At 45.2% G+C, this 21,458-nt stretch overlaps 1 protein-coding gene across 45 annotated transcripts in view; it reads left to right on the forward strand.

The window, feature by feature from the left end:
* Nucleotides 1-21,458, forward strand: part of LOC128887465 (MAP7 domain-containing protein 1) — a 322,710-nt gene that overhangs the window by 293,562 nt on the left and 7,690 nt on the right. For 15 of the 45 annotated variants that reach the window (XM_054143382.1, XM_054143377.1, XM_054143403.1 and 12 more), the window contains 7 exons: nt 4,916-4,984; nt 11,712-11,768; nt 13,186-13,254; nt 13,622-13,811; nt 14,456-14,805; nt 16,912-17,094; nt 19,217-19,651. In XM_054143382.1, coding sequence (XP_053999357.1) covers nt 4,916-4,984; nt 11,712-11,768; nt 13,186-13,254; nt 13,622-13,811; nt 14,456-14,805; nt 16,912-17,094; nt 19,217-19,651 — 1,353 coding nt within the window. The remainder of the gene's footprint in view (nt 1-4,915; nt 4,985-11,711; nt 11,769-13,185; nt 13,255-13,621; nt 13,812-14,455; nt 14,806-16,911; nt 17,095-19,216; nt 19,652-21,458) is intronic. The other 30 variants (XM_054143398.1, XM_054143393.1, XM_054143399.1 and 27 more) reach the window with 8 other exon arrangements.

Raw genomic sequence — 21,458 nt, forward strand, 5'->3', positions numbered from 1 at the left:
AAAAAAATTAAAGTAAGAAAGTAATCTTCAGTTTTGCTCTCTTGATTTTGCTTCTTCGAGTGCAGGAACAAGTTCGACGTAGTTGAAGAAGATTCTTTTCGCGAACACAAGGTTAGTCTTTGCACGTTTGGACGTTGGTGCTCTAGAATTAAATTAAATCATCGCAAAACAGGAATTACGAAACAATTGCTTCCTACCGGTAGTTGGGTGATCCACGGCGCGAGCACTTTAATTGCTTCGCAGTTCGCAATAGTCGTTATCCGATGTCTGACAATTCAGAGATAATAGCGAATCTTGACAGGATTAAAACGCCACAGAGAACGCGATACCGAGTTGGCCCGACGATGAATTGTTACTGCTCGCTTGTCGAGAAAATTGCCGCGTAACGGTAATGGCTTTGTACCAGTGTTTTCAGGTCGAAAAAAAATGCATTTCCGACTTGGCCGTCTAGAGGATCGATTAATTTTCGCTGACTTTGGCTCGTTAGGGGTACCTCGACCCTGCGGAGGTTGTCGGAGTTTTTTCGTTCCGTGAAATATGGAGCGCGTTTAATCGAAATCAATCCCGCCCATCGTTGGAGTCGAACGTTTCAACGCAAAGAGAGGAAACCCTGTTACCGTGGCCAATCTAATTACCGTTTGGTGTACTTTGCACGCAATTGGCGCGGTAATGACGCGTTTCCTTGATAAATAAATGCACGGCAAGAGCGATTGGATGCATAGCAAATTGTGGCGTGAAATATGGCTGGCGTTCCTTGGCAGAATATTCAGTCCTTGGCTGGCGATGTATCATTTACATGCCGGAAGAATTCTTATTATAGCTATTGAATCGTCGAGAGAAACTCACGAGTCGGTTCTCTGCGAGAGAACTTGGAACGTTGATGACTATTGAATTTCAGATTTAGGCTCGTTTCGTGATATTAAAGCAAAGAACGATATTTGGTGGGATTAAGTGGATCGATACGCTTGCCCTGAATTTAAAAATGAAGCATGCTTCGGGTACGTTGCAACGTTACAGGTATTGAAGGGCGAAACACGCGAGCAAAGGTGATATAATTGCATTCGGGACAATTCCTAAAGACAACAGAGAGCAAATCCCTCTCCCACGTTCGTCCGCACACGCTCGATCCACGAACTCGTCTCCGAATTAATCATCGATCACGCGTCCCTTCAGGGGCTTCGGTTGTGTGTACTTTGCCGTTCCGTTCCCGGATAGCTGAAACGGAGCGTTCGCAGAGGCCGCAAGTTTGGCTAACGCCCTGCTAAACGCGTTAGACCGTGTTTGCCAACTAGTTAAAACGGTTGATATTTGCTCCTCCGGTCTTTGAAACGTATTTCGGGTATGCTCCGCGAACACGACGAGATAATCACGAGTCTCCGTAACGACGTGTAAATGAACTCGCTCCTCGTTCCGGAAATGAAACGAAGAATCTAACTGGCTCGCCTACGCTATATTAGTTTCGTCGACGATCGGCCATCGCTTGTTTCTCGATTTAAACGCGATCGGAGGTTCGTCTTTCGAGGGTAGCGAAAACTTCGATTAGTAGGAGCTTTGTTCGTGTACTCCTTTCAACCGTGGGTGATAAATGGAACAAAGAATAAAAATACGAGTATTTCGAGTTTACTGGATAGCTTTTTAAGCGTGTTAGAGTGCTAAGGAATAATTGGCATCGTCTGCGAACGCACGCGAACAGGGTTAGATGTTCTTAAGAGACACCAAGGGAACACGAGTCCCGTTGCATTCGTTGGCCCCGATAAATTTCTCGCGGCGCGATGGCGTGCATGCGACGCTCGCATTAACAGGCCAACCGCTGCGGAACGTTGCGACATTCGATAGTTTGGCCCGTGTTCCCAGGGCTCGGTAAATTTGAATCGCGCGAATGCAGATCCGACGATCCTGGATCGGCCAGGAACGAGCCGCCGCGGGCGTAAGAGATCCTTTCGTCCGCGGCGGGAATTTATGGAGCGCGAGGATGTTGTCGTTACGCGAGAGTTACGAGCCTGACAAGGTTCACTGGGATCACAGATCTCGTCTTTGACGAGCTTTTGCGGGGGATCTCGAACCGTTGGATAAAATTCCTAAGGAAATACAGGGTTTGATCGCTTAATTATTTTCCTATTTCAATCATTGTCGAGAAAAACAGGTTTGGTATAGATATTGTTTTCTTAGATTAAAGAAATCTCTTTTTCCTTAACGCCTCTAATAACATGATCAATATTTGCATTTAGAACCGCGAGGGTCGGGGGCTGAGATGCTCGTATGTAAAGTTAAAATGAACGTGCTCGTTATACGAACGTTTTCGTGTCTCATGTTTATTCCTCGGGTTGTTGCCTTCCGTTCTGTATCCCTTCCCCTTGCTCCCCATCGACGACATCGTTCTCTTTGTTCGTCGACGCGCGATAACGATTTCACTTTGTTCAACACTACATCGATTTGATTGAATTCCAATTGCAAGGCGTTTCGCTAATGCGTTCCTTTGAAAAGTGCAGTATGTGTCTCGTGATAAATATCCAATGTAATTAATGACTCGTCGTTGGATTCGGTTACCACGACCGCTAAAATAATATATACAGGGAGAAAGAAACTGGCGAGTTTTGTGTTCGGAGTCAGACGAAACGTTTCCTGGAGAAATTGCTACCGCCGTAAATCTCTTTTGAAATGAACACGCAGCCGTGTATTCTCCGGGACGAAAGTAATGGCACTTCGGTCGCTAGCGAATAACAATCTTCATCGTCCGTCGTTACTCCATTGAAATTATGGCTCGGTCTTCATCGGAATTACGGCCTCTCGGTTTTCATTATTGCGGCACGACGATCCGCGACAGCGACGTTTTAATAGCTTGGATCTCGAGCACGGAGAATGGGACAGTGGCTCGAGAGAGCTCGGTGTCCCGAAGGATACAGGACGTCCAAGGGACGATCGCTTCACGCCCACTCATTCGACGAGATTTTCACCTTAATGGAGTCCCTCCGACTCTTATCGGTGATCCCCCCGTTGACGATATTCAAGCTCGCGAATCAGGAAACGAAGTTTAAACCCGGATAACTCGAGAGAATCGGTGCAAATTTCAACTAGAGTCGCGGAAGATCGAATTTAAAACACGGATATCGCGTGGAGTAAGTTCTAAAACCATCTCCCCTGCAGCAAAATCGAAGATTTAATTTCTTTGCGCCTTTTAGAGTAATGGCGTCCGCGGCTGGCAAGTTTCTTGTACCGCATTACGGTTAATATTTAATACGCCCCCTGCTGTATCGTTATCGCACCCTCGGCACGACGGCGTTCCCGAGGTCTAATTTGCTCTGCACGGAATCATTTACACCCTCCTGGTAGCCGTCGCGTTAATTCCTGCTCATACATCTTGGGCCCGAAAGAATTTCCAACTTTCCCAGGCAATTTGCCGACAAGCTGTTTCCGTAATATGAAACTTGGATGCCGCGAAATACGTCAACCCTTTTAACTAAATATTTTCTTCCGTTGGGTACACCCGTTCCGTTGCTCGCGAAAAGAGCGAGGAACTATGCGTCGAACCCCTAATGGCAAAGCTCTACGAGAGTAAATAATCTTTCGGAATATTTTATTTCTCCCCTCGGTACATCGTTTACAAGTTAAATTAAAACACTCCACTATATGCTAAACAAAACCAATTTCTTGCTACTCGCGTACGCTGCGCTTTCATGTTCAATTAAACGTTTTGATTACATCTGCGGTAGGTTAAGCTTTTTCGTTGCGTAATCTACGATTCTTGGGGGAGCTCCAACTAGTTAATAGTTGCACGTCGAAGGTGTAGCCACGCAGAGAATTGTTACGAGAAAGCAGGAACCTGAAGGGGAATCGTCAAAGGGATTCGCGTCGAGATGGTTTCAACGTTTAGTACACGAGCCTTGCCACGCATTCGATTCCAGCACCGCTCATCGCGCGATAAATTCTAACGTCAATGGCTCCTATTATCTTCCGCATTCTAGTTTCTGCTCGATCCGCCTAATGCAACGAACCTCGCGCGAATCCATATTATCAATTTGCTTCGCGCGTAGAGCGACTCGTGCGCAATCTACTTGGCGAACAGAGTCTCGATAATGGCAGAGCATAACGGCCAACGTTGGCCCATGGAAATGTCGAAGTTCGACCACCCATTGTCGGCGCTCGCAGCACGATGCTCACGCGTGCATGCACACCTGTGCCAAGACGCCAGACGAGCAATGCAGTTTGTTCACGGCAAACGAGCAGCGCTTCCACGTGGACGTTATTGACATTCGACACGGATTTGCGACCGATATTCACGGTTCGCGCCATGAAAACGGGAGCTTTACGGGCGGGCTGGTTTCGATGACCGCAGATTGTGGCCGCAGTTGAAACGAAAATTAATTAATGTGCAACGTTGGGCCAAAAATTCGATAAAATTATTCACAGAAAACATGTAAAAGAAATCTTGTTACTGCGTGGTGTTTCGTCTCCTTTACTTTGAGCCCTCTTCGGATAAAAATTTAGTCTCCCGTTGTGCGTGAAACAATCTCGAAGTGTCGCACTCTCTTCTGAACAACTTTGTTGAATAGTGGCGAGTGGTTGACGCAAGCGCTACTCCGAAGCATTTAGAGACACGCGACCTGGCGCGATGAAAAGGAATCGCGAGTGTGTCTGCTCAGAATCGCAAACGCGTAACTAGTTTCCGAGGAACTTTTCAACGTGTTTTAGCGATAAGTGCCTCCCCCCCGGACAAGCGTGCTTGTTTGCCTTGACAAGCGAAGATCCTGCGTTAGGATAATTTCAGTTCCTCGCGTTAACTTTCTCCTGACCGCTATTAATTTTGCTACGACGTGCGGTTGGTAGATAAATTATTATCGGATTCATAGGGTTCAAAAGTATTCGAATGAAAGAGGCTTGTATGTCTTTCCTAACGAGAGACGTTTGTTTGTTGCAGCTGGAGCCGCTTCTGAGGAAACTAACCAAAGGTCCAGTTCTGCACACAATCGCCACTCTCTCACGAAGGGTAAGCAGCTCGAGCAACGCACGACGAATCACTGTAATTTAGAGAAAATTATGGCACAGACTCGTTCGACGTTCTTTTCAGGCACTCGTAGCGCTGCGATGTCATGTGTCGCTTTCGTGTTTATGTATCGAATCGAGCGCACACGTTGTAGATCATCATAAAGCCGATGGCGCACACCTCATGCATGTTCGTAAATAGTTTAGCCGACGAGGGAATGCTTTAGATTCCATGGCATGTCGTCGGGACGGTGTATCGTTTCGTTTTCGTTTCTTCGCGAAAAGCTGCCCGCAAAATGTTTCCGTTGACGCCAGGGGAATCCTTTCTCGTTGATCAGTGGCTGTAAATTCGGTGAACAAAGGCGGCCATTCGTTGCCGAATAGAAAGGGAACTGGCGTAAAGTTTTATCGTCGTTATTTTCCATTCGTGAGACAAAAGGAGTGAAAATATTTCGTAGAGATATTCGGTTCAGCGATCGTCCGCAAAAGCGTAATTTCTCGAATGCGCGGGGAAAAAAAATTTGAGAAAACCATGCCGAAAGTCGAGCTTTTTACAAGGTCAGACCTCCATGCATTCGCTCGTCCAATTATGCTGCCAAGTATTCCAGGGTTTCAGGAATTTGACCTGCAACTTTGAGAGGATTAAACATTCCGCGAGCAAGTATTCGACATTTGACGTAGTTTCCATTTTCTACGCCAAATAATGGACGCTATCATTTTATTGGAACACATTTCAACGGGGAAGCATCCGATTTAATCATCGCGAAATACATTTATATCTTTATTCAAGATATATCTATTTCAAAAGCCGACGGTTTGTTCCCCTGTTACTTGTATATTCCTCATACGCTGTATCGTTACGGTGAAGTTTAAAAATTGCAGAAACCGAGGCAACGTAAAAAACGCACAAATGTTTGGTCCACCCTAATAATAATACGAACAGCTGCCATTGAGTTGGATTCCAATTTGAATGCACAAAAGGAACGTACATAGGTGCTCGAATGTGAGTTTAATTCACTGTTCGAGATGATTCGCACTAAAACAATTGACGAAATATCTGCAATACCGTGTCGAACTAGCTTCATGCTTTCAATTAATGCACAGCGAAACTCTGTTATAACGAGCACCTGACCGACAAAATTTCACCGAAACAACGACGAATTAAATCTGTAAATACTTTGGCAACTCGATAAAAAGATATCGCTTATCAAATCGCGAAGAATCACTTTCCACTTGTGTGAAATCTGTTATTTTATATGCAACATTCTAATGCACGGGCTCCACGGATCCCAAGTGTGAACATATCTGACCCGCGCCAAATGGCATACACAATTCCCGTGCTCGCTGTGAAACGACGAATGGATTTAATAACGTTTTAATTCCATATCTCGCGCTCGGCTTGCTGGACCCCTTTCTCTCCAAAAGCCGGCGATTCGATCAACCGTGAAAAGCATCGAAATTGATAATAACGGGTGCATTTGTTCGGAAGAGTAACGAAGGATCGGTGATCGCCGAGCCCTGAAACATCCATTTCGCAACGAGTCCCGCGAGATCTTGCCATGTTATCCGCTTTCGTTGATACGTATCGTATAAATCATTTCCTTCCTTCCTCACACGCGCGCAATATTACAGGCTTGAAACAAAGTTAAACTACCGAGGTAAAATTCACGGGGATCTCCCGTGGCCGGTGACGCAGTTGGAACCGTCCTTGCAGAAATTTAGCGACAAGTTAAACTTGGGGGCAATTATCGGACCACGAGGCAGGAAACAAAAACAATGTCGCGCAGGATCGTGGCACACGCGATTCTCGTTCGGTCGTTCAATATTAGTAGAACACTCCGTCGGAGGCTGGGATCCAGAAACCAGGACAATTTCGATAGTCATCCACAGACTCCGACGTGGCTCCATTAAAATGGAATACGAGCAACTCGACGCGTTGCGTTGAATGGTGGCGTCGTGTCGCATTCAGCCGACCCGGGGAAACTAAATTCAGCGTATCCGCGGAACATGAAAGCCACTTCGTAATAGTTCAAGGCCGTGACACGCAAAACAACGACCAGAAATTTTCTTTTCCCCATTTTACTTCGTCGGAGATACTTCGCCATGCGAAGAAAGCACTAAACGTTCGCAATTACCGCGAATCGTTAAAGATCCGAATGCAATTTGAACGATACACCGATGGAAAGAGGAGACGGGCCGAGTAGAAGCATCGTCGCGCAATACATTAAAACACGACGATCGCTTCACGCAGAAATATCGAAACGCAATTACCAGTCGCGAAAGCCGATCGACCGAGTTCCGATAACAAATCATCGATCGTCTGTGTGGAAAGCGGTGAACCACTCGGCAATATGCATTATTCGAGGAGCAGCGGGAGAAGCTCAAGAAGCCGGGGATAGAGAAGGGTGGCTGAAGTGAAGAGCAGTCGAGTCGACAAGCGTCGCGAGGACAGAAAAACAGTAAGAACGGTGTGCGCGCCAAGGTAGATGGGAAGAACTGATTCCTATTGTTTTCCGACCCACTTCCTAACGCTGCAAGATTAACAACGTCCCTTGGCTGTATCTACCGACAGACTTTTCAACGGGCAGCCTACGAGATGGTGACCTCGCCGACGTGGAAATAGAAACACGCTGGCCTAGAGAGGACGCCTGCGTCGAGTCGTGGACCGACGCAACTGGAGATTTCCAGACCAAAATTTCCTCCTTGTACTTTTTGACAATTCCGATGAGAAGAATGAAAACCATCAAAGAAACCAAACAGCTTCCATCCTCAAACATTCTCTTCTCCCTTTGAAGACAAACAAGATATCCTGGTTACCTATCTTAAATGTCTCGCCTTGTGTATCTAGCTTCTTTGGACGTTATTTGCCTCAAGTCTTTTCCCTTTTAGCACAATTCCAAATTGAGCCTCTTTTCCAGCTGGGTACAATCTTGGTAAAAGTATTCTGCCTCGAGTGATATTGCACCCGCGGAAAGATTGGAAAGGTCTTTTGTATCCACGCATAGATTTTCCACCTTCGCTAGATCCAAAACGACCCGCCACTGTGTTTCATGTTCAATGTGGCATCGCATTGCAAGGCAACCAGCCAGCCAAGCGCGTCCCTTTTGACAACGACAATAGACTTGCACGCGAACTTTCAACGAGAAATGCGTTCTTTGTCGTTTCTTATCTGCAAAAAGAAAGTGTCTTTCTGACGCTCGTTTGACGATCACCCGTACGACTTCATCTTCCTTTTAACACTCGTCGCGACAAATTTCACAATAATCGATGTTCGCGCAACGTATCCCATTAAGAAGCCAATTATTAAGGTATTACCTTCCCATTAGTTCTCCATGCTGTTCGACCATTTCGAAACAATTTTACACGAGACACGTTTATTTTATCGTTAAATATGAAAGATTCTGACAAATGATAGGAAGAGAATGCTCCGAGAGGATGGAACTTACCTCATTAATCTCGAAGAGACTATAGTGATGGCTCTTCGGGATGCAATTTGAAAAGCGCAATTAATGGACGTCGCCACAGGTTATTCTTGTTCTCTTGAAGGAATCTCTTATACTGTAGGTATAAAGCTTTCACCATTCGTCGATTTTCTACCGTAAAAATGTTTCGAGGATGAAGACGAACTTTGGACGAAAGTTGGAATCGTCGATGAAGCGACAAAGTAAACGTTCTCTCAAGAGAATGCCGGTTCAATCGAGTAATAAGTTTGCAATTGGAGATTGAGGCTCGCCCATCCGTAGAACTACTGGAAGCTTCCGGGCGAGGCTCTAAATCTGCAGCGAAACGTTCCCCGTGAGATAAGGGGACGCTTCAGAAATGACTGGAACCGTCGCGATCCAGGCTCTCTATCTCGGTCGACAATTGGGTTTCTTCGCGGCAAAATTTCAATTCCAACGCGGCCTACGGAACCAGATGAAAAGGCTGGATTTCCATTGTTTCCCGCCTCACTTCCAGGCGACGGAAGATTAACAGAGCCGACGTGTGTATATCCACCGCCGAGGGCCTCTCGACGTTTTTCGACCGTTTTCGTGGGAAGCGGGACCCATTGTGGCTCGAGACCGCTGTAATTTAAATCATCGTCCAAAGATTTTTTCCTGGGAATTTTTGTTCCTCCCTTTTGCGCTTCTTTCCACTATTTTTGTTCACTCGTCCCCCCCCCCTACTCGCGTAATCATCTTGAAGAGGGCCGCGGTCTCATTTACTCGCGAGCATCCTGCGCGTCGTTCGAATTTATAGCGGAGTCTTCGGGGGGGATCGCCAGCTTTTGCGGCTTTAAAAAATTCGATGCTACTTCGAGTTCCATCTATGGTAATCAAATTAGGGAATGAAATTTAAATGATAAAATATACACAATTTTGAAAAATTCAATTACGTTCGTCGAGCTTCGAACAGCTCGAACATACTTTTTACCGAAAGAAGCAAATTCAGGTTTGAAGGAGGTGAATTAGTTTGAAAAGTGTATCGATTCACGGGCCGCACGAACGGGCTGCCTATTTTTCACCGCAGAAGTGGAGCGTCCGTATTAATTACGTTGCACGCTTAGCGCGCGTGCTTTCCAATATCTTTCTAATTTGAAGCTCCACCATTCGTACGTTTCGTTGACAACCCTACTTCCAATACGTCCGACAGAACTTTATATCCGTAACGTCGAAACGCTTTCACCCTATTTCATCCTCTCCTCGTTCGTCTCTCGTCGACTCTTCTTGCTTAGCTTCTCCCTCCCTCGTTCGATTCCGCATCCGCATTGCTAATGAAACGTCCAATTACCATCAACGGTTGCCACGAGGCGGTCCACGGGTCTACTCCCCTTTTGCTCTCACACTTTTCCCTCTCTTCTGACATTTGCAATCACCAGCCGGAAACAACATCGGCAGGTAACACCGTCCCAGTCTTCCCTGTCTTGTCGTCTGATGGAAACCAATCCAACTGCCACCCGCTCTCGGGTTCCTATATTTTTTTAAGAGCGTCGGGTTCGCAAAGCAGTAAGTCGCACGAATTTCAATTAATCAGGATACGAGGGGTCGTCTGCACGGTTGGTGATCGGATGAAAATTGTATTTCACGTATATCTTGGCCCCTTTGAATATATAGCATTCCGTGGTCCAGCGTTTTCAATTAAAAAATATCATTACTAATCTCGTTGTCGTATAGTATCGTCTTTCGTTTATCCGTAATGGCATATTTTAATCCGGAGCCATTTGGATGAACACGACTGTACAAGGTCCGTAAAGTTTAGGATAGTTTTATAGTTATGTCGTACAGTGTATTTCGAGCACGGTGGCAGCGATAAACAGAAAGTACGGCAATATCATCTGCGTTAAATGGAGGGCGGAATGCGCGAGACTTAAACGACTTCCGATGGGAATAATTGACCGACGCGATAACGCAAGCTCTTCGGTTTCCATTTGCGTTTCCACCGACGATTATCGGCTCGCGATCGCGTTCTTAGCAAAGCGAATCCACTTCTAGACTGCTATTTACGTAATTATATGCGCGATCGTTACGTTCTTCGTTCATTCGTGGCCATTTGTTTTCCAATTACCAATTATCGTTGCTGACGCGACACCTGCGTTCGGCTTGCCGGAAGCAACGTCGTTAGTTCTCACAGTAGCCGATGCATGCACCAAATAAAAAACATCCACAATCGCTGGAATATTTATATCAATTTATTCCATTACGTTTATTTCGATTGGTGCTAGAAACATTTCAACAATGATAGAGGCAGATGGGAATATAAAATCGATATCCTTGCGAATCAGTGTTCGATTATCTTCGTTTTTGGTACTAAACATTTTTGCAGGGAACCCAATCGTTTTTGGGATGGCTCGACGCAAATGTTCCCATAATGGGCTGCGTAGTTTAATGTAGACTGGTCTAGACTCGCGTGGAACGCTGTGCAAATGTTGAAAATAAGCGAGCCGAGACGCAATTAACGACAGTCATTTGCGAATCGCGCTGCTGTATCGTTAACGTAACCGCGCGAGCTCTGCATCGATCGCGCACGTTTTTGCAGCTCGTCCGCTTTCATGATGAAAATCCCCTCGCTTATCTGCGCACCCGTCATTATTCTTCGCGTGCGCTTAGGAAAAAGCTTCCGGAAAATGTATGGGACTTCCGTTGAATTCCAGTCTATTTTTCCGGGGCTGTTCTTCGCCATTACTCTCGCCTGTGTTCCGAACTGCCGTTTTCGAGAAAGAGATTAAAGCTCTCATAGAGATACGAGTAATTCATATTTCCCGGTACTGTGCGCCCGGGACCGACCTAAAGATGGAAATCCGCATCGAGGAGTTTCTTTGGGATATTCTAGCGGAAACACAGAAACGCGAAACGTATACACGATTGAAACAATCGTGCCGACGACTTCGTAACTGTTAAGTAAAAGTTGTGCATCCATTTGCGTCCCGATTTGTTTTCTTCTCGAAATGAAGTGCCCAAAGATTTCGTCAACTTTAATTAACTCGTGCAACGTCTTTCTCACAGCCTTGAATTTTTTTTTTTTTTATATATATTTGAAGACAGAGAAAACAATTTAGAATCCCAGAACAGAAAATCCCATGCACGACGTTAATCCACGCGTTTAAATATTGTTTCCTACACATTGGTGACACGGATTTGCATAAACGGTACGGAAATACTGCCAAAATTCTCTCTGAAATTGAATAAACGCGCGGAGGGGTTCGTTTGAACAAAATATTCTGCAGGAACGAACTTCAAATTTGTCTTCCGCAGAAACGATGCATTGGTTCGCCCAAATAGGAGGTGACGAGGCTTCACCCGATTCGTCAGGTAATAATCAGCGTGGTAAATAACAGGCGATGTGCTTTGCCAAACTCGTCGCGATATTTGCACGGAATTTAATGCTCCGCGTAACGAGTGCGTATTAATAGTAATCCCCTGTCGAAATTGGAAATGACCGCATTCAGTTGCTCTCGTTCACCGCTGCTTTGTGTGCGTTACGTGTTTCTGGCTGGCGTGTGCTCGTGTGTTTGCACGGTACTGTGTGTGCGTGCGTGTACAAACCTTCTCCCGCGCGTTTTGTTTAAAGATTCGAATTCGGTTGGAAAACGTGGCGAGAAACCGAGCCAACGTTCGGGCGTAATGAAGAATAAACGATCGAATCCCAGAATGCGAATTATTGATATTAATTTAGAAGAATGTCAGATCACAGTTACAGAATGTTTGTAGGTATCTTCGTAATGTCGAAAGCGTTTAGAATACGTTTCGCTTCCAACGCTGAGTGTTCGCGACTAAGCAGGAAAAATTCTTTGAAACGAGAGAAAAGTGAATTTACGATGCGGAGATTCTGAGATCTTCGATACGATATACTCGCAGCGACGGTGACGCGAGCGAACAAGCAATCTTCCAGTCGCAAATCGAATAGTTTCTTTTTCCGTGGAGAATGCACGCGCCGCCCGGTTCGTCCTATTTTTAATAATCGCATTAGTCCTCGAGGAGAAGAAGCATCCTAGATACCGCGGAAAAGGATGGCCTTCATCTCTGTGGCGGTTGAAAGTGGAACGTCGGGAAACGGAAGGCGAGATTTATTTCTCGCGACCGTCGCAACCTCGGTGCTTCTTGCGAGCTGATAAAACAGTTGCGCGGTTAAGAAAAAGATTCGCGGCGATGATGAAAAATTGATTACCTTCGCCGAGTAATTGAATCGACGCGATAGAAGAACTTCTCTGGGAGGCACGGTATTTTTGAGCTTTCCTTCCTCCGTCGGGTAATGATATTTCATTAATTTGATTTCGCGACGGAACGGTGCTGTTTCGCTCCGACGGAGCGCTAGCGAAGGCTCGCTCGAGTTCGAAGGCATAGTCTTCCTTAGAATTCACGACAAAGCTTATAGTATTTTCTCTTTTACAGTTTATATTCAATTTTTCTCTAGCTGTAGAAAAGACCCTTTCAGCGCAAGAGGAAATGCTTAGAATGCTGATAAAATATTCGAATATTACATTATCGAAATGGCTGTAGACCTACTTCGAAGGCAATATCGCGACACACTTTTTCCGCGGACGTCCCTGTCTGCCTAGCGACCGCATGACGCATGTTTTACCGAAGAGAGTGGCATCAGCTTTCGAGATGCATCGTAACTCTGTGTGCCCGCAAGCTGCATGCTCGCGGTGTATCGATTACGCGAGATGCGCTCGTAATAACCGAATCTCACGTGCGTATGCACATGTTCTCGCTTTCTTCTCGACAGATGTGAAGCGACGCCGAAGTTTCTACGACGAGGACTCTCTCGACGGCGATCTTCCTTTCGAGAACGAAGGTATCACCTTTTCAAGGGCAATGCCGAGACTAACTCCCCCCGTTTCCCCTCGAGAGCACATAGTTCGACGAGCGTTTTTAATAATTCTAATCAAACATAAGCGATCAAAGAAGCCCTCTTCGGGTTATACAATCCGTAGAGGAAAAGATAGACTCTCGGGATTTTCAGTTGAACGCAGAAATTAGCGATCGAAACGTTGTTGTCCTTCAAACTCGACAGGACAATCAAAATTTAGATCCTTTAAAGTAAGAGTCGCGTGCCAGTGAACCAATCCGGGGAAACCATTAACGGTTTGCAGTGCTTACAAACGAAACAGCACGGAATCGAGTGGCGAGGATATCTAATCGATTTTCTTGGTTGTTCCCAGGACGGGAGTCGACAGGAAGCGCGAAAGACGTGGACAGGGCGAAGCTCGTCCGTGAGAGACAGAACGAGGAGCGGCAGCGGAAGTTGGAGGAGCTGAGACATCAGGCTCTCGCCGCGCAGCGTTTCCGGGAGCAGCGGGAGGAAGAACGCCGAAGGCGCATCGACGAGCTCAGATCGCGTGACAACGACAGGTTTGCGTTTTTTATTTTCAGCGCCAAAGGAAAATTACGACGCGACTAATCCCCTCTATCGCTCGTGGAAACTAGAGATTCGCAAATTACAGGTGCTCTCTTCCTAAAGAGCACCGCTTCCCAGGTCGAAAGAAATGCTGATATCAAAGATCTTTTTCTTACGGTTTAGGATACATTTGCATCAAACTTTCCACCGCGATTCTCCATTCTTTTGATTCGAATCGGGTAGAAATATGTCGAGACGAGAACGACTAACGATAACTCACCTCGAGGGGCGACTTTCTCCGACCTGTGACACGCGAGTTCAAAGCGACACGGAACACCATTGATATGTTTTAAATGTTCCTTACAAGATTACGTTCTCTACGAGGTTATAAGTTGACCTGGTTAATATGATGCCGGGCTAAACTGTTCCGACGTCGCAGGGAAGCCAAGAAAATTACCGAGACATCTGCGTATGGTTCATCCGTTGCGAATAAACGATAGCCTTCCCTAGGCCTAGCGCTCAGTCCTGATCCAAAATAAACCGCGATCAGTTTTTCCATTTACCTCTTATCCGTGTATATCTGTACACGATCGAACAAAGGATAGAGTCGCGTTTCCTATGATCGCGTGTCTGACAATTGCTCTTATTATCGTTTCAGAAGATATCAAGTCGAAGAGAGAAAGCGATTGATATGCGAGGCGGAGAGGGAAAGACGGGAGGCGATCCTCCGGAAGAACCAGGAGAGAGAGGCGCGCATAGAGGCAAAGAGGAAGAACATCGAGAGGTCCCACATTGTGTTCGCGTTCGGAAGCTCTACGCCAAGGATGCTGGAACCTGCAGACACCGGTGGCTCCACTTTCTGGGGAACTCGCAGAGCGACCTCTACCACCAACGTGATGATGTTCTCGGCTGCTCAGCCGTTGACCAGGAGATCCTCCGAAAGGGAGCTCGACGGCAGCAAGAAACGTGCCACTTCCGCCGGAGGACTCGACAGGAAACCTGGCGAAGGTCAGTGGTTACTCTTCTAATAGTTATCGCGATCACGCGTTCGCGAATCCTGTCGACGAGGGAGAATCACCGTGAAAATGAGCATACGCGATACAGCTAGTCGCGACAGACGTCAAATAAACGAGGCTCGTCGACATTGTGCATACATGTTTCGTTGATGGTCCTCAAACGCGTTCAATGAATCCCGATGCTTTGCAGAAATATGACTCGCGCCGGTGTAACGTGTCCCACGACCGGAATTAACGAGACAAAGAATTTCCTGTCGACTGATGTAGCTTTTGATAAATTTCACGAGACATCCAGAATGAAATACCATACAGAAATGCGCGGGACCGTTACACAGAGAATTGGTATCGCGTTTTCATTTATACCATTCGAGCTTGCACGAGGTTGATGCAGGGATTCGTATGGATTATTTCTTTTAAAATCGAAATACCGAATCTCTTTTGACGGTCTTTGATTAAATTTCAATGTGTCCTTTTTTTAGTTAACAGGCGACCATTGTTCAAAGATAAACAATATAAATTGCCGGTAGATTAAATTGTTCGAGGGATATATCGTTCCTTAAATGAAAGATAAAGTGTATAATCGAATCCTGTAGAATACCCTGGGGCAACGAAACGCTGATATCGTTAACTAGCTGCAGAAATTTGGTTGACGTCTGTCGCTCGTCGCGTCAATTACCAGTTGTCGCGGAAAATTAGAGCCGGAGTCGCGAGTTCGTGTAAGAATCGTTAGTGAACCGTGTCGTTGGTGTGAGAGTCTACATTTGTCCGGCATCTCGGAATCGGCGATAATCGAACGAAGGCCGCTTCTTTTCTCACTGCGTTCCCCACACATAGCGCTTCTAGTACATATAGTCGCGCAATCGGTGCCGCAATGCGTAACGCATGGATGCACATGGTTTCCAGAAAACTACGCAGACAGCGAGACCGAGATTGATATATTCGCGCACGTTGCTTGCGCTCTTTTCAGTTATGATTTCAGATCGTCCGCGCGTTTACCAGAGGCGAACGGAAACGAGAAACTCTGTTACGATCGTACGAGTTTCGACGTCGAAGAAAGTCGCGGCGCTTCATTCTCGATATTCGTTTAACATTTCTTTTTTATACATACATTTATATATATATACTGAAATGTCAACTGTATTTAACTACCGAACATCACACATCGATCACCAACACACGACCATGATACTTCACACGATTTCCACGACTGTTCACAGAGAAAGGGACGATTTTCGCAGTCTTGTTCAAACTATACTGGAACGTTTCGATCCACTAGTTTAGGGTGGTGGTTTTTTAAATAAAATTGTGAACGATATCGAGGAACGTTCGTAGATGACTCCAAACTGTGTGATCGAACGCGAATAGAGCTTGATTGAGATGGAAATGCGTCTCTTTCGTCGTATTCGCAAGCTTTACTACCAATCATAGATAAAAAAAAGTTGCGTCGTAAAGCATGATATGATCGATCCTTCTAGCGTTATCGTTTCGTTACATTATCGTACTCATGATGTATCTACTTTCTGTTTCTTTCAAATTCTTGATACAGTTTATTCGTCGTACACTTTTCATAGCCGTGTCCACCAGATTTTTTATTTTGCCGTGTTCACCACCAGACGCCAGAGTTTCAACGATACTCGAGAGCTTTTCTTTTGCTACGTATCGTTCCTTTTGCTAGCGTAGTATACCCTCACGTACACACGAGAAGCACCTCACCTTCGCTCGCCGACTTCTCTCGGTAATACGTACACGTGATACGAGAGATTGTGCCTGAGTAAACGTAATTTTACTAGAGAATATTGCCCCCCCCCCCCCCCCCCGGAGATAGATTCCCTTCGGTAATTAAGATACTTTGCATCCGCTGTTATCTATACTTACTTGGTGGTGGCTCTGTCAGGCAAAATGTATTTTAAAGTATCTGTAAATCGCACTATATCTAACTCATGCTAATAATCCCCCTACCCCTTAGTCTCTATCGAACTATCCCACCCTCAACCGAAAATTACAAAAAAAAAAGAAAGAAAGAAAAACGATATAAAAAGAAGACGAAAAAGAAACAGAAAAGTACCTAATGTTGCAGCGTTGAATGGTTTGTTTGCAGATATGAGAATGTCCTCGTCCATGTACGAGGTGTTCAATTGGAATTCTAGCCCTGATCCTCCCTTAACCCCTGCCAAACATAAGAGAGCCAGCCTCTCTCTGCCTCCTACAACTGACATCTTTGCCATCGATGATAAGTCTGATAGCGACACTAGGCGTCCGATGATTCAGCGGGCTGCCAGTGGTGAGTCCTGATGTCGAGAAAGAAAAACGTCTGCAACGGGGAGATTTTGTTCTGTCGTCCCAGAATGAGTTGTCGATACATATCCTTGTCTCTCATTCGTTAGCACACGCGGGATATACTATATACTCTCTTGCAAGCATGTCACTATCATTTAACGCTCATAGAAAACGTGTCTCTGTACACTGTTTCGAATGCGTTCGTCTCGCGTTTCGCGAAGTTGTGCAACACCGATGCTCGCTGACCCGCGGCTAGGCATAAACGAATTATATTCAAACACCCGGGGATAACGAATAAAATGTATACGTTAATGATTTCAAGTTGTAACATCGGTGTCGCAGAACCCGTACCATTAGTTAGTCGTATGCATCCAATGCTATTCAAAATTCTATACTAACAATACTAACGCGTACCTTTCAACAGGCTGTACTAACAGTTTAAGATAAGCGCTGTTACGTTAGAAAATTACTCCATATGTTGTTCGTCCTCTTAATCGTAGCGATTTAGTAAGTAATTTTTCGTACGATAGCAAAGAATTAATAGAGATCGAGAAGCTGAGGTGCCTCAACCACAGGATACAATTTTTTCAACGTGAACTAGAGTATAGGTTACCTTTTAATTGTACACGCGCTTTCACGACATTCGCGGTCTCATTTTAAGGGGCCAATCATACACTCATGTCATTCACGAACTGATTATTTGTCAAATTCCATCGCGTCGCTTATCCATCAGTGGTACCAGTAGAAACGTTTATCGTCGACGTGTACGTCGTTTCGAGTTACCAAATGTTTTAAAACGCTTAATTTCGTAGCAAATAGCTTGTTTCAGTTTGAACTATGTATACATGGAAATCGATATATTAATTTGGATGCTAATACAAACACTCTCTGCATGCACGGGATTTTCCGCGTTATCGTTTGCATGTACTCTATCGGTTACACGGCTTTCATAGATAGTCCAGTCACCCCGAATTTCTTTTTCTTTTTTCTACATTAATCAAAATATTCATGTCCTGTGAATTTTAGTCTAGAGTGACCGGGCAAAGTGACATTCGCATACGTTCACAATCCTCGCAATTTGTTCCTGAATATCCACGATAGACGATGTAGCATGCGCCTTGACGACACTTCTTGTTCAATTCCGCTTCTGGTAACGTTTTCGTATGTCGTCGCGAACCACACGCACATTGTTATCCGCTTAGACACACGACAGCATGAACGACAGCGCCAAGTTCGGCCAAGTAGTCGAAACAAACTAAAGGAATGCCGTGTACGCACACACAATTACCGAGCGAAACGTCTCCTTTTTGTGTTACGATGTTAAACAGTTTACGTGCGCGCCTTGCGCGTGTCGTTGATCAAATTATTCGAGGCACTGAGGATGAACGATTGGTCTATTTTAAAAATGCGATTTCATCTGTTTTCCTGGAGTTCGACGATAGTAGACGGAGTGAGAAACCCAGGCGGATTAAAAGTATCTAGTTAGAAGGTTAGAAATGTTTTGATCCGAGTAACATCGAGAGTGTCGTCAAGATGCATAAAGGTAAGAAGATTATTACTGTGTCTATTGTCATTCACACGGAGTCTAAAAAGCTTTGATGTTACGTAGAATATTATTCACTCCTCGATGCTAAGAATGTAAAAATAATAGCCAGATCAGCGAGAATCAGCGAGAACGTAGATTAGAGGGTACCAAACGATCGCTGTATAAATTAGTACGTTTTCATTTACGAATGCATCATTAAGGTACTGCGCTAGTCGATAGGTTCATTTGTGTGCTTGGTACGAAAAGCTCAATGGCATAATGCTAATGGCTAACTCCATCAACGGAGATTTATTTTAAGAACACAGACAACCTACGTCCTCGCCGTCGCATAGCTTTCTAGTTACCTCTCTTGAAATCGAGTTTGACCGGCCCTATGAGCTTCGGAGCCACTGCGCGAATAGTCGATCCTGCAGGCAAGTGGCGTTGTGTTTACCCGGCAGTCCGAAGAAACCTGTTCTGTCCTCAGTGCCTGTAACAATTCGATCGACGAGTGGTACATTATTATTATTACACGTTCACGTAGGACGCGCAGATTTAGTCGTCGCTTGCCGCTTGGCTTGTAAAGGGGAACTCTTTACAGGTGAAGAGAGCGACGGAACGCCCGGAACACCTAGTTCGGTTTATCTGCGAGTGAACAGGAGACGCACCGACCTGATGCCGACGATACCGTCGCCGCGCGATGGACCTCCGTCGACGGGACGCAGCTCCAGCGCCAAGGCCTTCACACGTTCGCCAGGTAGGACTTACTCGATGTCCAGGCTGGATCAGCTGGCGCAGCCTCGGAAACGTCCGACAGAACTTAGCACACTGACGGAACAACAGAGCCAGCCTCTGAGCGCTTCTAGCATGAGTCGCAGCATGTCACACTTAGCTGCGTCCGGGGCTAAGAGCCTCAAACGCTCAGATAACTCTCGTAGCATGGGTACGTTGCCAGGCGCGGTCCCGATCCCGAGACCAACCAGGGCCGAGAGACTCCGTCGCAAAGCACGCGAGCATCAAAACCACCAGCAGCAAGGTAAGATCGTTCCCGTGCACTCAACTCAGAGATCTCTGCCCCACATTCGTCGCAGAGATCGTGTAAATAGATTCTCCAAGCAAACCTGCCATCGAGAGGGTTCTCGTGGTAGAGCTCTCGACGTACCTGGCTTCTTACGTACCCTGACGCACCGCATAGACCTACAGAGATTGCTCCTGAACGATGTAAGAACGAAGTCCATCCTTTCTGCGTGATAACGACACTATTCATCATTGGTTTACGCGATGACGAAGTTTCATACTCGATTGTATATAATAAATCAAAAGGTTTCCACTTTGGTTACTTCATGAAAGATGTTGTAGAAGGAAACAGACATCCTCTTTACGAATAGATATAATACAGAGTGTAGCGTGATTTAGAAATAATTGCAATGTATATCGTCAGATAATATTCCGTGGATATTCGTGTAATTCTAACCGTGTTCTCCGTAGACTCCAAGTACTCGGGCACTTGATTAACCGGACGTCAAGAGCTCTAGTTCGCGTACCTTTCGCTCCCAGATTCATCTTTGTCGTTCTCCGACGACGTACTCGCAGAATATGCTTCATACTAATTTGCGTTAACTCATCTCGCGGTATAGAAGTTCACGGTCCTCCAGAGAGGCCTGACGTAAGCTAGACGATGATAATTCTGCAGTCCCGTACGAGCCGTACACGTTTCAACCTTTTGTCTCAGAGTCAACATCAATACAAATGGGTACGAGCAGACAGGTTGTTTGAAACTACATTGTTATCATCGTTTAATACGTTCAAGCTTATCAATGAACATTTTATGGAAAGGTTTACATTTTACTCGTTCTAACGTGAGTTGGGTGCACATATGCATGCACAACGGATGCAGAGAGAAGCCATTGTGAATCAATAAGACAGAAAATCGTCGTACGATAGTTTCCAATATCTTTTTTTTTTGTTATATATATATATATATATATATGTCATGAGAAGACGGTCGGATGCACGCTTGCGCATTTTTAAATAGTAACTAACAGAACGGCCTTTACGAGCGTTCCACGCTTCGTCTTTCTCTAACGATCGATAATTAATAAACGATATTATAACAAATGACTGCATGAAGTTCTCGATTGTCACGTTAACGCGTTCAAATTGATTAACAAAACTCTCCTGCTAAGAAGCAACAGATCACGCCGGCTTTTCGGTACCAGAGGTGAAGGTCTAACGTTTTTGGTAAGCTACACGATTTTTTTTTCAATACCTTATCACATATACACGTGTGTGTGTTTTTGTCCACAATCTGTACAGACGAATCATAATCGTATTTAGTGTGCAATACATTTCTTCGCTCTACTTTTTTTTTTATTTTTATTCGTCGACTTTCTTCTTTTCTGTCACCGTGTTACGGTGGTTTATGATTTTTCTGTATATTTTTACGTTCAGCCTGTTTTTTTCTCTTTCATTTATCCTCAATGTATATATGTACACAACCGGCACAGACAATGATAATTTTTTTTCTTTTTTGGTGGCGGTGCTTGTTCTCTTTTTAATTTCGCCTTTCGTTCTCATTTCTATCTCGATATCAATGAAAAGAAGATACAAAAGCGAGAGAGAGAGAGAGAGAGAAAGGAGACCAGTTTGTCGAAACACATTAAGCATTGTGCACCAACGATCCGACATAACAAGAAAAACTTTCGTGTGTCGTGATCGCACAACCACCCCGATACAAGAGACTCTTGAAACTTTCACAGCCCGAGTTCTCGCTGTTAAATCTGTTCGGAGGCTTTCAGGTGCGAGACGTGTCCCGATAAAAATTGTTCCCACGGCATTTGAGC

Source organism: Hylaeus anthracinus, unplaced genomic scaffold (assembly GCF_026225885.1).
Source record: "Hylaeus anthracinus isolate JK02 unplaced genomic scaffold, UHH_iyHylAnth1.0_haploid 11989, whole genome shotgun sequence".
In the NCBI taxonomy this organism is placed as follows: Eukaryota; Metazoa; Arthropoda; class Insecta; order Hymenoptera; family Colletidae; genus Hylaeus; species Hylaeus anthracinus.